The sequence below is a fragment of the Aotus nancymaae genome, unplaced genomic scaffold (genome assembly GCF_030222135.1).
Source record: "Aotus nancymaae isolate 86718 unplaced genomic scaffold, 86718_ANA_hifiasm-v0.15.2.pri h1tg000021l, whole genome shotgun sequence".
In the NCBI taxonomy this organism is placed as follows: Eukaryota; Metazoa; Chordata; class Mammalia; order Primates; family Aotidae; genus Aotus; species Aotus nancymaae.
The window spans coordinates 21808059-21824255 of record NW_026988433.1 but is presented as its reverse complement, the minus strand read 5'-3'; the positions used below and the strand labels follow the sequence as shown (position 1 = coordinate 21824255).

The window sequence follows — 16197 nt, the reverse complement described above, 5'->3', positions numbered from 1 at the left end:
AGAGCTAGGAAAGAGGTGACTGGTGGGAGGAGCAAAGCAGCATCTCCTCTCTCCCAGGCACCAGGGTCCCACAGACCTGATTTCAAGCCCCACCTATGCTATATGGCCTTGGGCAAGTCATTTTACTTCTCCAAGTCTTCCCCTTATTTTACAGATGAGGAACCTAATACCTATCCCCCAATGCTTGATTATGGATCAATTGAAATAACTCTGGGTATAAATGCATTATAAAATGTAGTTTTGGCTGGGTGCAGTGGCTCACACCTATAAATCACAGTACTTTGGGAGGCTGAGGCAGGCAGATCACCTGATGTCAGGAGCTCCAGACAAGCCTGGCCAAAATGATAAAACCCTGTCTCTACTGAAAATACAAAAGTTGGCCAGGTGTGGTGGCAGGCACCTGTAATTCCAGCTACTCAGGAGGCTGAGGCAGGAGAATCACTTGAACCCAGGATGTGGAGGTTGCAGTGAGCCAAGATCATGCCACTGCACTCCAGCCTAGGTGACAGAATGAGACTCTGTCTCAAAAAAAAAAAATAAGTAAAATAAAATAAAATATGGTTTATCATCCAGCTCAGACCAGAGCTTCCCAAATAGCAAATAACATAGTTCCTTAAAGCCTTCTCATTTCCTTCCATCCCTACGGGATATGGGGACATTTTCTCCTCTCTGATTCCCCACAGGAACTGAGCACCCCATTATTATCCAACATGTTCATTCAATAAACGTTTCTAATGTATGCACAGTGAACTAATCCCTGCCCTTAAGGACCTTACAGTCATAAAACAGAACATTTCACTGTAATCTAATAAGTGCTGTGAAATGGGAAAGAACAAGGGGCCAAGGGAAAAGGAAATTTTGCCTGGGGAGGACTTTACAGAAGTGCTATTTGAGATGGGCTTTGAGGGACGAATAGGAGTTTGCACAAAGGAGAAGAGAGAATTCTACTCTCAAAATAAATAACTCTCAAAGGGTTATAATTACAGAAGAACACATTATTTCATTTCGTAAATGTTTACTGAGCATCTACTCTGTACCAGACCCCACAGAAAACAAGACAAAGTCCCTGCCCATCAAAGCTCTTCCTGCTAAAGGAAGCTGAGGGAGGTGGAGGAGGGCCCTGGAAGGTGGGCAAGGTCACCTTTGTGGAGGGATTGGGGACTGAGAGAGGGTTGGACCAGGTGACCCCTCACAGTCCCTCCAGGTCCAATATCCTGGAATGGGGGTCCCACAGGACGTGGGCAGGGAGGTGGGGGCAGGAAAGTAGAAGCCAGACTGCTGGGTTCAGAGCCCTGTGACTGTGCCTGTTACTGTGCCTTCTCAACCTGGTCTCCTTTATCGATGCGAATTAGACTAGTATACCATTATGAGATTCTTATATTAGGTTGGTGCAAAAGTAATTGCACTTTTTGCCATTTTTGTTTTGTTTTTCTTTTGTAGAGATGGGGTTTTGCCATGTTGGCCAGGGTAGTCTAGAACTCCTGACCTCAAGTGATCCACCTCCCTTGGCCTCCCAAAGTGCTGGTATTACAGGCATGAGCCACCACACCCAGCTGGTTTTTGCCATTTTTTAAAAAAAATGTTTCTTGATTCATTTTAAAGGATTTGCCATTTTTTAAAATTTTTGTACTCTACTAAAAGTACAGAATTAGCCGGGCATGATGGTGGGTGCCTGTAATCCCAGCTACTTAGGAAACTGAGGCAAGAGAATCGCTTGAACCCGGGAGGTAGAGGTTGCTGTGAGCCAAGATTGAACCACTGCACTCCAGCCTGGACGACAGAGAAAGATTTCATCTCCAAAAAAAAAAAGGTTTTGCCATTTTAAAAAGTCACAAAAAAAAAAAGAAAAAAAAATAGCAGAAAATGCAATACTTTTGCACCAACCTAATAGAAAATGAAATAAACAGGCCAGGTGCTGTGGCTCCCACCTGCAATCCCAACATTGTGGGAGGCCGAGGCTGGTGGATCACTTGAGGTCAGGAGTTGAAGACCAGCCTGACCAACATGGTGAAACCCTGACTCTACTAAAAATACAAAAATAAGCCAGGCATGGTGGTGCAGGCCTTTAATCCCAGCTGCTCGGAAGTCTGAGGCAGTAGAATCACTTGAACTCAGGAGGCAGAGGTTGCAGTAAGCTGAGGTTGTGCCACTGTACTCCAGCCTGGGCGACAGAGCAAGACTCTGTCTCAAAAAAAAAAAAAAAGAAAACAGCAAAAAATGCTTAGCCTAGTGCCCAACACATGATAAGCACACATTATGTTTGTAACTCTAATTTAGAGTTGCTAATAGTCTATGTTAGTGTAATTTATTGTTAACATAAATGGCCAGGGAGCCATAGCATTGAATGTGCTAACAAAACCCCTGTTGCTCTATGACCTTGGACAAGTTATTTAAAATGTCTTGACCTCCTTTGCTATAAGAAAATAATTGGGGTCGGCTGGGCATGGTGGCTTACGCCTGTAATACCAGCACTTTGGGAAGCTCAGGTGGGCGGATCACATGAGGTCAGGAGACCAGTCTGGCCAACATGGTAAAACCCCATCGATCGATCGATAGATAGATAGATAGATAGATAGATAGATAGATATAAGATAAGATAGATAGAAAAAAAGAAAATAATTGGAGTTGGGCCCAGTGGCTCAAGCCTGTAATCCCAGCACTTTGGGAGGCCGAGGTGGGTAGGTCACCTGAAGTCAGGAATTTGAGACCAGCCTGGCCAACATAGCAAAACCTTGTCTCTAAATAAAAATACAAAAAGTAGCCAGTCACTGTGATACGTGCCTGTAATCCCAGCTACGCAGGAAGCTGAGGCAGGAGAATTGCCTGAACCCAGGAGGTAGAGTTTGCAGTGAGCCAAGATCTCACTACTGCACTCCAGCTTGAGTGACAGAGTGAGACTGTCTCAAAAAAGAAAAAAAAAAGATAAAATCTTAATCATTTATTCAATTTAGCCCAATGTAAACATTATTAATGAGATCTTTCACTTTGTTTTGTATTAAGCCTGAAAACCAGTGTATATCGTACCCTTACAGCACATGTCAATCTGGACTAGTCTCATGTAAAGCACTCGAGAGCTATGTATGGCCAATGACTGCAGTGTTGCCCAGCAAAGGTTTAGGTCATGAGCTTTGGGATTCAGTAGTCATGAGTTCAAGTCCCAGCTCTACCACTTACTAGCTGTGTGACCTGGGGCAAGTCACTTAACATCTCTGAGCCTTGTTTCCTGTGAAGTGGGGATAATAATAGCACCACCTTGTGGTGTTGTTGAGAAGATGTAATAAGATGGTGCATGTATGGAATCTTAGTGCTTAGAGAGCCCCAGGGCAGTGGGTGGGGTCAAAATGCCATGTATGCAGATGAAGTCCAGGGTTTGGGAGTCCCCTGTCCAGTTCCAGGCTCACCACCGTCTCTGCCCCAGGTCCCGGATGCGCCGGGAGATGTTGGTGGAGGGGACCCAGGATGAGCCAGACCTTGACCCAAGTGGGGGTCCTGGAATCCTACCGCCAGGCCACTCCCACCCAGACCCCACCCCGCAAAGCCCTGACTCTGAGACTGAGGATCAGAAGCCGACTGTGAAGGAACTGGAGCTTCAGGAGGGCCCTGAGGAGAACAGCACAACCCTGACCACCCAGGACAAGGCCCAAGTGAGGATCAAGCAGGAACAGATGGAGGAGGACACTGAGGAAGAGGCAAGCAGCCAGCCCCAGGACTTAGGGGAGCCAGACAAAGGCCAAGGTCCCCCCAAAGAGGAGCATCCTGACCCTTTGGGTAATGATGGACTACAAAAAGTGGCTCCTGGGCCCCTCCTTCCAGGTGGACCCACCCCAGACTGTCCCTCGCTTCATCCCCCACAGGAGAGTGAGGCCGGGGAGCGGCTTCACCCGGACCCTCTAAGTTTTAAATCAGCCTCGGAGTCCTCACGCTGCAGCCTGGAGGTGTCACTGAACTCGCCCTCAGCTGCCTCCTCGCCAGGCCTCATGATGTCTGTGTCACCTGTCCCCTCCTCCTCAGCTCCCATCTCCCCATCCCCACCTGGCGCACCCCCTGCCAAAGTGCCGAGTGCCAGCCCCACCACCGACACGGCTGGAGCCTTGCACCCCAATGCCAAGGTGAACCCCAACTTGCAGCGGCGGCATGAGAAGATGGCCAACCTGAACAGCATCATTTACCGACTAGAACGGGCTGCCAATCGGGAGGAGGCCCTGGAGTGGGAGTTCTGAAGGCAGGGTGAGGGGCAAGGGACATACCCTAGTAACTACCTTCCTTCTCTCACTCTCCTCAACAGGGTAGGGTAGGGGATGGAGGAATTTAACCATCAAAATGTGGACAGCAATGTTATGCCGTTTACGTTTTTTGTTGTAATCCTAGTTCTATGAAGTTGTGTGAGCAGGTGGGTCAAATGCCATTGCCTCCACTTGGGCACCCCTGCCCCTCTTCTCTGCCCTGACCCCTCTGCAGGAGGCAGAAGCAAAATGGCACCACATATTCACCTGAAAACTCCAAACTCTTTTAGAAAAATAAATAAATATTTATAGACCTCTTTTAGATATTTTAATAAAGGATCCTTTGGAATTTATCCCAGCTGATGCTGTTTTGATATTACAGAGAGTTATAAAATCAGGATGCTGTCACAACTGTTGCGAAGTATACACTGAAGTTGTGTCGTTTTTGCCACTAGATGAGATTAAAAGAAGACAATTGTTCAAAGCCATCACAAAACACTATAAGACTGACCAAAATTTAGATAACCTTTGAACCACGGTTTTTTCCACATCTGTCTGTGAGACACAGTGCATTGCTACTGCCCTTCCAGAAACTGTGCTAAAAAGAGAAAGTCCAAAAGACTCTAAACGAAAACCTCGATGCCATTGAGGATGTGTTTCATTCTGGTGGTCTGTTTTGCAACCTTGATAACACAGAATGCCCCGTGCCATTGTAAATGTTGTAGAGCTGTGGGCTGTGGCCCAACCGTCCTATACGAGATGTAGCATGTTACAGAACAAACTGCTCACACAGGTCTCACTAGTTAGAAACCTGTGATGCCATGGAGGTCAGACATCCAACTTGTCCGTCTATAGGCAAGAAGCGTTTCCAGATCCTTTGGAAAGATGGGCATGGGGCAGGTGCCAGAAGAGTGGCGTTTGAGCCAGAGCAACCCCATTTCCCCATGTGAACCATGGGCACAACCCAGAAGTGTCCCCACTTGTAGGAGTGTGGGTATTCCAGAGCAAGACTGTGGCCACCATCTTCCCCTCTTGGTGTTTTCCAAAAGTGACTGTGTTGGTCATCCCATGACCACTGAAGCTTAGTAACCAGCGCCAAAAAGTAGATTCATCAAACTAGAGACCCCAGCTCCCCTTCTCACCATCTTCTTTCTCAAGTTGACCCTGGTGCTGTTTCTGGAAGGCATCTGCAACTCCAAGTCCATGCAGAACTCTGGAAGGCCAAGTTCATCGCAGCATGTTCACCATATCCCAGCCTCCAAATCTACCCTCCTACCGTCCAACGCATGACCTGTTGGGGAGCAGAGACTCAACCTCCGACTCAGAGGAGCCCTTCTTCCAGCGTCTTTGGCATGGTTTCTAAGGTGAGAGTTCCCAATTTGGATGGAACAGCCACCATATTGGTTATTGAATCTCTCTCCCTCGTTTTTATTACATTTCCTTTTCAAACTGTCTGTGGGAAGGCTGAATTGGGTGACTCCCCAGAATGAAGATGAAAAGACCATAATCAGTGCTGATGTAATGCCAGTGGGAGAGATGGCCGATGGAGGTTTCAAAGATGCAGCTAACAATTTGAAACCATATGGGCAAAACTCGGCAACTGGAAGGTACAGATTAAGGACCGTTCCAGAAATCCCAACTCTCACACCCAGCCCAAGCTGCAGTCTCCACCCCAAACAGTCAACAAAACACAAACCCCGAAGGAAAACCTTTTCCATACACCCAGGCTATGCATTGAAGAGTTTTCCACTGTATACATTTTTATCCAGATGAAGGTATTTTTATATTTTGACAATAAGAAACAGTGACCAATTTTCAGAGTAATCAAATCTGGAACAAATGAAACATCTCCTTTTTGCCACCACCACCCTGTTGCAATTAAGACAACCGTGGGGGAACACACGACTTTTTACTGTTGAAACCAACACAGCATTGAAATCCAGGCTTATACGCAGACTTCAATTCCTAGAGAACTAAATTTGGCTTTAGTGTGACGGGATTTGATTAAGCACTTAGTATAGTCTTTTGAACACAGAAATCCTGTTTCACTTAAAGCTAGCGGACCCGTGAACAACTTTGTCAGGTTCACGCCCTGTAACGGTTAAAACACACACAAACACACACACCATTTCTATGAGAGATTGATGAACTTTGTTTAAAATTTTAAAAAAAAAAGGAACATGTTCTGTAAACGAGTCGCTAAATACAGAATTGTATAATAATTCTGGGTGTCTTGCTTCTTTGTTCTGGGGTTAGGAGTGCAAACTGGAGGTCAGATCTGGCCCTCAGAGATGTTTCCTAGAATGGCATTTTTTGAAACTAGTTTTTAAGGCACAATGGCTCACACCTATAATCCTAGTGCTTTGGGAAGCTGAGATGGGAGGATTGCTTGAGCTCAGGAATTTGAGGCTGCGGTGAGCTATGACTGCCACTGCATTTCCAGCATAGACAACAGAGAGAGACTCTGTCTCTAAAAAAAGAAAAAAAAATTAAGCCAATGTCTAAATTGCCAACATTGGCTGGGTGTGGTGGTTCGTACCTGTAATCCCAGCAGTTTAGGAGGCCGAGGTGGGAGGATCACTTGAGGCCAGGAGTTTCAGACCAGCCTGAGCAACACCGTGAGACCCTCCTCTCTAAAAAAATTAATTGCCAACATTAAAATGTGGGGGCATGTCCCATAAAAAGCATGATTACCAGCTTCTCTGGAAAATAGTTACCATCTCAGCCACACTGGGCCCACCTTCCAGTGTGACAACAGCCAGATGAGGGCTGGCCACCTTTATTATTTTTATTTATTTATTTTTTTAAGATGAGGTTTCACCATGATGGCCAGGCTGGTCTTGAACTCCTGACCTCAGGTGATCCACCCACCTTGGCCTCCCAAAGTGGTAGGATTACAGGCGTGAGCCACCGCGCCCGGCCGAGGGCTGGCCACCTTTAAACGGGGCACAAGCCCATGATTTGCTTCAGCCCTCAGCTGTCCCACCTGCCTGGACCCTGTGTGCATCTGGGTTGGCAAGTGTGCCTTGTGGGCCAGCCTGCAGCAGGGTGGAAGCTGGTCAGACTCCAGGGCTTGATATAAGGAGTCAGAATTGCACCATACCCCTAAACCAGAGAATGAACCAGTTTGCAAGCTGCGCCCACCTCCGTACAGTGTGTGAATGGTTAGTGCCCCCAGCCCCAATGGGAAAATGCCAAGAGGGGCTTCCTGTTGACCACTGTAGCATCACCCCTTTCCTAGGTGTATAACTAGGGCCTCAGTTTCCTCATCTGCAAAATGGGGGTATCACAGCAGCCAGCTCAGAAGGTCATTGTGAAGAATATACATGCGTATGCATAAAACTGTGTGGCAGTAAGAACTTGATAACTAAATACAAAAATTAGCTGAGCGTGGTAGCGGGTGCCTGTAGTCCCAGCCACTTAGGAGGTTGAGGCACAAGAATTGCTTAAACCCAGAAGGTAGAGGCTGTAGTGAGCTGAGATTGAGCCACTGAATTCCAGCCTGGGTGGCAGAGTGAGACTATTAAGAAAAACTCGGGGCCGGGTGCGGTAGCTCACGCCTGTAATCCCAGCAGTTTCTGGGGCTGAGGCAGGTGGATCACGAGGTCAGGAGTTCGAGACCAGCCTGACCAACATGGTGAAACCCCGTCTCTACTAAAAATACAAAAATTAGCCGGGCGTGGTGGCGCATGCCTGTAATCCAGCTACTCAGGAGGCTGAGGCAGGAGAATCACTTGAACCTGGGAGGTGGAGGTTGCAGTGAGCCAAGATCGTGCCATTGCACTTCAGACTGAGCAACAGAGTCAGACTCCGTCTCAAAAAAAAAAAAAAAAAACCTCAGTAACTATTAGTTATTGTTATTGTAAGTAGGGGTAGGTTCTTCCAGCCCATGATAGTGAGTCTCTTTGTACATCGGGATCGGGCTGCAGGAGGGGATTTTGTGACCTATGTCAGGAGAGTCCCTGAAGTGGCACTAAACATTACTCACCCGTGAGTCCAGCCATGTGGCTGTCCCAAGACAGCCTTTTTCCCTTTGTCTGGAAACTTCCAATTGCCCCAGTTTTTCCATATGTCCTTCCAGGGAGAGTTGAACAGTTACCCCCACCTCAGTTAGGATAACTAACTGCTCCAAGCCCAGAAGGACGGCCCCCTGGGATGCCTGGTACCCCATCACAGAGTGGTGGGGGCGGGGGGCAGCAGGTCAGGGCCAGGCCCCCATCAGCCCTGGAGCTCCTGAGAAACCCGTTTCGGGTGACATTTCATGTAGATGGATGGCCTATCCTCAGAGCTGGGGAGGAACATGGGAGTCAAGAGCCAGATGGCCTGGTTTCAACTCTGGCTCCACCTCTTAGAGCTGTGTGACCTTGGGCAAATGCCTCAGTTTCCCAGCCGTGAAGTGGAGACGACAGTAATGGCATCTTGCTCATAAGGTGGTTGTAAAGATTCAAATTAAGTAAAACCAAAGACTGCCCTTTCGGACCCTCGTTGGTTCACAGCTCTTGAGAAAGTCGGAAGTCAGAAACCGCCAGGGTGCAGCCCTCTGTGGGACCGGGCAGGCAGGAGTGGAGTCTGGCACCGCACAAGCCACCCGAGAACCCGAGGGGATAGGTGCCTGTGGGCCTCAGGGACTGAAGCGTGTTCTGGGTCATCAGCTTTGGTGTGGACAGGGTGTCTGCCGCCACTGCCCTGGCATGAAACGTGGCAACGATGCAGCAAAGATGTGGAATTCTGCACCGGGGGCAGCAGGAAAGTATGGGGGCTGCAGAAAAGTACAGGGGCTGGAGAGCAATGAGAAGGCCAGGATAGCCTCCAGGAGGAGGCAGGTTTGGATTGGGGCACAGAGGAGAGTGGAGAGCCCAGCTAGGGGCCACTGGGCAAGGGTTCATCCAGCTACTATTTATTGAGTACCTACTGTCTGCTCAGTGCTATAAGCATTTATTGAGTACCTACTGTGTGCTCAGCTTGGGTGGAGGAAACACAGGAGGCCATGAGGGCACAAGTAGTGGGGTCCACGAAGGCTTCCTGGAGGAGGAGGCATCCCAGCTGATGCCTGAAAGAGTTAGAAAGGAGAAGTAGAGGAGGAGTACAGAAGGAACCACAGGCAAGATGTGGGACCGGGATAAGAACCTGGGAGGAAGAAGCTCAAAGGAGGCTGGAAGTTGAGGTAGGGAAGTTTGGGAGGAAGAGGGATGAGATCAGATTGTGAAGCACCTTGGAGGCATGGCAGGAAATATGCCTTTCTCCTGAGGGCACTGGGGAGCTATGGAGGGTGTGAGGCAGGGGGTTGCTGTCAGTCTAGCCTTTGAGGAAGTTAGGAGGTCACATCTGCCTGGGGAGAAGGCAGATTACCAAGGAGGGCAGGCCCCGAGCCTCAGGCCTCCGTGCCTTCCTCTCTCTCCTAGTTTAGCTCCTCCCACCAGCCAGGCAGCCCCACATCCCATCGCCTCCTAGAGAATGCGCAAAACCAAGGCCTCCCTAGCTGACTGGCCCTTGACGTGGTCATTCTAAAGCCCTAGCTCCCCACAGCCAAGGCTCCAGGTTGTGCCGCCAGGGAAACCAGGCTGCCTTCGCAAATACCTGGGACCCTGAGTGCACTCCCAATCCCAAAAGCAGGGGGCCTAGGGCAGGGAAGGCCATCCAGGGAGGCCAACCAGGTGACCTTAGCAATGGTGACTCCTCGCTCCAGGTCTGTTTCCCTACCTGCACACAATGAGAGGGAGAAACAGTTGCGCTCTTGGCTGATCTATGACCTTCTCCGGCCTCCTAGGGTATAGTTGTGAAAGCACAGGCTTTGAACTTAGCCTGGCCTGGGTTTGAATCTCCACTATCAGGCAATCCTAGAGCCATTCCATGAAACTCAGTTTCCTTAACTGGAAAATGGATTTGATCATCGTAGCATCCCTTTTACCAGTTGTCTATTACTGCATAACAAATGATGCCAAGATTGAGCGGCTTAAAACAGTAAGCGTTGATCTCTCATGGTCTCTCATAATCTTCATGGGATAGGAATTTGGGGATTGTGTAACTGGATGATTCCGGCTGGTAGGTCTTTCAGGAGGTTACAGTTAAGCCATCACCCAAGGCTGCAGTCATCTGAAGGCTTTTCTGGGACTGGAGGATCCGCTTCCAAAATGGCGCACTCCCATGGCCCACAAGTTGGTGCTTGTTGTGGGCTTCAGTTCTCCAGGTGGGCCTCTCCACAGGGCTGCTTGAGTGTCCTCACAACATGGTGGCTGACTTCCCCCACAGTAGCCATAGCTACTGTTTTCTGTGACCTAGATTTGGAAGCCCCATTGTTGCATCCAAAGTTGGCCACATGGGCCCACCATGACTCAGTGTGGGAAGGAACCATACCAAGCTGTGGATACCAGGAAGCAGGGTCACCTGGGCCCCATCTTAGAGGCTGCCACCACACTACCTTATTTCTTCAGCTGTGGCCCTTGAATCCCTGGCACCCTACTCAAAATGGAGTTTCCTGGGCCCTATGCAAACCTGAGCCAGGGCCCAGGAATCTGCATTTTTAAGAAGCGCTCCAGCTGATTTGGACACAAACTAAAGGCTAAGCCCACTGACTGTCATAGTTCTCAACAAATGGGAGGGACTTCTCATCCAGGTGGTTTTCTTTGGCCCCCTGGGTGTGCCGGCCCCTAGGACGGACACTGGCAAACAGAAGAGAATGACAGAATAGGAGCACAGAACAGAGATTCACTGGGTGTCTTACAGTCTGGAACTGTTAGGTTGAAAGAAATTATAACCCACTTAATAACCCTCCCAATGCAAATGTCTATTGGGAGGATCTGGGGAGATCCTGGAAAACCCAAAAGCAGGAAGTTCAGCCAGGCTTCCTGTGTTGCACAGGCTATTTTGATCTTAGTTCTCTCTAAGGCCTGGCTGTTTCTCTCCCTGCCATCATGTCCCAGAAGGGTCACTCAGTCATCAACTCAAGTTTAGCACTTACAGATTCCAAACTTAGTTTGCAGGACCCTGATTGGCTCAGCTTGCGTCTGACCAACTCTCATCCAATCGGCTGTAATCAAGGAGGGAAGCATCAGGGGAGCTGAGAGAGGCATGGAGGCAAAGATTGGCTTCTCTGTGCCAGGCCCCGGAGAGGGACAGAGGGGAGGCAGATGTAGCCCCTTTCTTGAGTAGCTGCAGCCTAGAGGGCCTGGGTATCCTGCCCTGGGATTTTTCAGCATCACGATTAGAGAAGCAATGACAGCTGTGCCCCAGGACCATGAAGAGAAGGCAGCAACCATGGCCCTGGTGCTCAGCTGCTCTCAGCCCCAGGCACAGGGGAACCACAAAGGTAGCTGGCCCCAGTGTCAGGAGCAGGAAACCCTCTTGGAAAAAACAATCCATGGGCCTGCCTTTATTATTATTGTTGTGGTGGTGGTAAAATAGGCTGAGCACGGTGGCTCACGCCTGTAATCCCAGCCCTTTGGGAGGCTGAGGTGGGCAGATCACCTGAGGTTGGGAGTTCGAGACCAGCCTGAGTTGTTATTGGTGGTGGTGGTGGTGGTGGTGGTGGTAAAATAGGCCAGGTACGGTGGCTCACACCTATAATCCCAGCACTTTAGGAGACCAAGGTGGGTGGGTCACCTGAGGTCAGGAGTTCGAGACCAGCCTGACCAACAAGGAGAAACCCCATCTCTACTAAAAGTACAAAATTAGCTGGGCGTGGTGGTGCATGCCTGTAATCCCAGCTACTCGGGAGCCTGAGGCAGGAGAATTGCTTGAACCAGGGAGGCGGAAGTTGCGGTGAGCTGAGATCACGCCATCACACTCCAGCCTGGGCAACAGAGCAAGACTCCATCTCAAAAAAAAAGTAATAGCGGGCCGGGCGCGGTGGCTCACGCCTGTAATCCCAGCACTTTGGGAGGCGGAGGCGGGTGGATCACAAGGTCAAGAGATCGAGACCATCCTGGTCAACATGGTGAAACCCCATCTCTACTAAAAATACAAAAAATTAGCTGGGCACGGTGGCGCGTGCCTGTAATCCCAGCTACTCAGGAGGCTGAGGCAGGAGAATTGCCTGAACCCAGGAGGCGGAGGTTGCGGTGAGCCGAGATCGCGCCATTGCACTCCAGCCTGGGTAACAAGAGCGAAACTCCATCTCAAAAAAAAAAAACAAAAAAACAAAAACAAAAAAAAAGTAATAGGAAAACTGCAATTACTTTTGCACTGAAATAATACCTCCTATAAGTGGAATTATATATACATATATATCTATGCATGTATATACATAATACACATAAACTAAAGTTGGCCTTTTTTTTTTTTTTTTTTTGAGATGGGATCACTCTGTCACCCAGGCTGGAGTGCAGTGGCACAATCTCAGTTCACTGCAACCTCTGCCTCCCAGGCTCAAGCAATCCTCCCACCTCACCCTCTGAGTAGCTGGGACTACGGGCACACACCACTATGCCTGGCTAATTTTTGTGTTTTTTATAGAGACGGGGTTTTGCCATGTTGCCCAGGCTGGTCTCAAGCTCCTGGGCTCAAGCAATCTGCCCACTTCGGCCTCCCACAGTCCTGGGATTACAGATATGAGCCACCGTGCCCGGGCACAACTTTGCCATCTTAACCATTTTTGAGTGTACAGTACAGTGGTATTAAGAACATTCATAATAATGCAGCCATCATCACGGTCCATCTCCAGAACTCCTTCCGTCTTACAAAACTAAACTCTGTCCTCATTAATCACTAACTCCCCATCTTGCCTCCCCCCACCATTCTACTTTTTGTCTCTGAATTTGGCTATTCTTAGTATTAGGTCAGTACAAAATTAATTGTGGCTTTTGTCATTAAAAGTAATAGCAAAGCCGGGCACGGTGGCTCATACCTGTAATCCCAGCACTTTGGGAGGCTGAGGCGGGAGGATCACTTGAGGTCAGGAGTTCAAGACCAGCTTGACCAACATGGAGAAACCCCGTCTCTACTAAAAATACAAAAAATATCTGGGCATGGTGGCACACGCCTGTAATCCCAGCTACTCGGGAGGCTGAGGCAGGAGAATCACTTGAACCCAGGAGGCGGAGATTGCGGTGAGCCGAGATCATGCCTCACACTCCAGCCTGGGCAACAGAGCGAGACCCCATCTCAAAAAAAAAAAAAAAAAAAAGCAAAACTGCAATTACTTTTGCACCAAAATAACACCTCCTATAAGTGGAATTATATAGTATTTGTTGTTTAGTGACGCTTATTTCATTTAGCCTAATGTCTTCAGGGTTCATCTATGTTGTAGCATGTGTCAAAATTTCCTTCTCTTAAGGCTGAAAAATATTCCATTCCCTGGATAGACCACAGTTTGTTTACCCACTAATCCACTGATGGGTGCTTGGTATGGATGCAAGAATAATGCTGCTATGAGCATGGGTATGCAAATGTTTTTTCAAGACCCTGCTTTTGCCTGGTATACTGGCTCACGCCTGTAATCTCAACACTTTGGAAGGCCGAGGCAGGAGGATTGCTTGGCCCAGGAGTTCAAGACCAGCCTGGGCAACACAGCAAGACCCCCATCTCTAAAATTAAAAAGTTAGGTGTTCTGGTGTGTACCTGTGGTTCCAGCTACTTGGAAGGCTGAAGTGAGAGGATCGCTTGAACCAGGAGGTCAAGGCTGCAGTAAGCCTGAATGGTGTCACCACTGCACTCCAGCCTGGGCAACAGGGCAAGACCCTGTCTTTAAAGGAAAAAAAAAAAACAGCTGTGCGAGGTGGCTCATGACTGTAATTCCAGCATTTTGGGAGGCCAAGGCAGGTGGATCACCTGAGGTCAAGAGTTTGAGACCTGCCTGGCCAACAAACCCCATCTTTATTAAAAATACAAAAAATTAGCTGGGTGTGGTGGCACATGCCTGTAATCCCAGCTACTCTGGAGGCTGAAACAGGAGAATTGCTTGAATCCGGGAGGCAGAGGTTTCAGTGAGCCAAGATCATGCCACTGCACTCCAGCCCAGGTGACAGAGCAAGACTCCATCTCTAAAAACAAACAAAAAAACAAAAAAGCAGACAAAAAAACTCTGCTTTCAATTCTTTTGGATATATACAAGCAGTGAATTGCTGCATCATATGGTAATTCTATTTTTAACTATTTGAGGAACTACCACACTTTTTTCCACAGAGACTATATCATTTCTTTTCTCTTTTAGCCGCCACCTTGCCTGGCTAATTTTTGTATTTTTAGTAGAGAAAGGGTTTCACCATCTTGGCCAGGCTGGTCTTAAACTCCTGACCTCTTGATCTACCCACCTTAGCCTCCCAAAGTCCTGGGATTATAGGCATGAGCCACCATGCCTGGCCTTTCTTTTTTTTTTCTTTTTTGAGATGGAGTTTCACTCTTGTTACCCAGGCTAGAGTGCAATAGCACAATCTCAGCTCACTGAAACCTCCACCTCCCGGGTTCAAGCTATTCTCCTGCCTCTGCCTCCCTAGTAGCTGCGATTACAGGCGCCCGCCACCACACCCAGCTAATTTTTTGTATTTTTTGTATTTTTAGTAGAGATGGGGTTTCACTATGTTGGCCACGCTGGTCTCAAACTCTTGATCTCAGGCGATCCACCCGCCTCAGCCTCCCAAAGTGCTGGGATGACAGGCATGAGCTACCATGCCGGCTGAGGCTGCATCATTTTACATTCCCATCAACAGTGCACAAGGGTTCCAATATCTACACATCCTGGCCAACACTTGATATTTTCTGTGTTGACTGTAGCCATCCTAATTTGACTTGTATTTTGCTACTGATTACTGATGGTAATCATCTTTTCATGTACTTATTGCTTATTGGCCATCATTTATATATCTTCTTTGGAGAAAAGTCTACTCAAGTCTTTTGCCCTTTTTTTTTTTTTTTTTTTTTTTTGGAGACTGAGTCTCGCTCTACTCCCACCCCCAGGCTGGAGTGCAGTGGCACAATCTCGGCTCACTGCAACGTCCACCTCCTGGGTTCAAGTGATTCTCTTGCCTTAGCCTCCTGAGTAGCTGGGATTACAGGCACCTGCCACCATGCCCTGCTAATTTTGTATTTTTAGTAGAGACAGGGTTTCACTATGTTGGCCAGGCTGGTCTCGAACTCCTGACCTCAAGTGATCTACCTGCCTCAGCCTCCTAAAGCGCTGGGATTACAAGCATGAGCCACCACTCCAGGACTTTTTTTGCAGGTGCGGGGGAATGGAGTCTTGCTGTATCACCCAGGCTGGAGTGCTGTGGTGCCATCTTGGCTCACTGCAACCTCCACCTCTGGCATTCCAGGGATTCTCCTGCCTCAGCCTCCCAAATAGCTGGGACTCCAGGCACCTGCCACTACGCCTGGCTAATTTTTGTATTATTAGTGCAGTCAGGATTTCACCATGTTGGCCTGGCTGGTCTCAAACTCCTGGCCTCAGGTGATCTGCACACCTTGGCCTCCCAAGGTGCTGGGATTACAGGCATGGACCACCCAGCCTTTTGCCAAATTTTAAATCAAGTTGTTTTTTATTGTTGTTATAAGTTTTAGGAGTTCTCTCTGTATTCTGCATATATATTGCAAATGACTTGCAAATATTTTGCCCACCTTTTAAAAAGTCTTCATCAGAAAAATACAAAACCTACACCTAGGCTTAGACAACTTATTATTTTACCATCTTGGAAGAGTTTCATGTTGAATGCTGAAATTTTAGAAGCTGGAACAAGTAGCAGGAACTTTTTCCTAACAAAGTTTGTGTAAGGTGAGATGAGTTCATCCGGGGAGGAGTTAGGAGGAGTGGATAGTTGGCATCAGATCTAGCCACATAGCACATAGTAGGGACAAAGCAGCCTCTTAGGAACATTCAAGATACATGGCCACAGGGGGACATGATCTTCCTTCCATATTTGTTCACTCTAGGAAGGGATGAGAAGCAGTGGCCCCTTTACTATTTCAGGGAATCCCATTCTTGCCCCAACCTGCATCCCACTGAGCCAACAAAAGCCCTGCAACTGGCTATCCAGAACCACCCTCA

At 48.3% G+C, this 16197-nt stretch overlaps 1 protein-coding gene across 2 annotated transcripts in view; it reads left to right on the top strand.

The window, feature by feature from the left end:
- The window catches only part of CUX2 (cut like homeobox 2), a 315719-nt gene extending 309005 nt beyond the window's left edge, over window positions 1-6714 (top strand). For both annotated transcript variants that reach the window (XM_064379840.1, XM_064379841.1), the window contains exon 22: window positions 3419-6714. In XM_064379840.1, coding sequence (XP_064235910.1) covers window positions 3419-4220 — 802 coding nt within the window. In that variant the 3' untranslated portion in view covers window positions 4221-6714. The remainder of the gene's footprint in view (window positions 1-3418) is intronic.
- Window positions 6715-16197: the final 9483 nt, after the last annotated feature.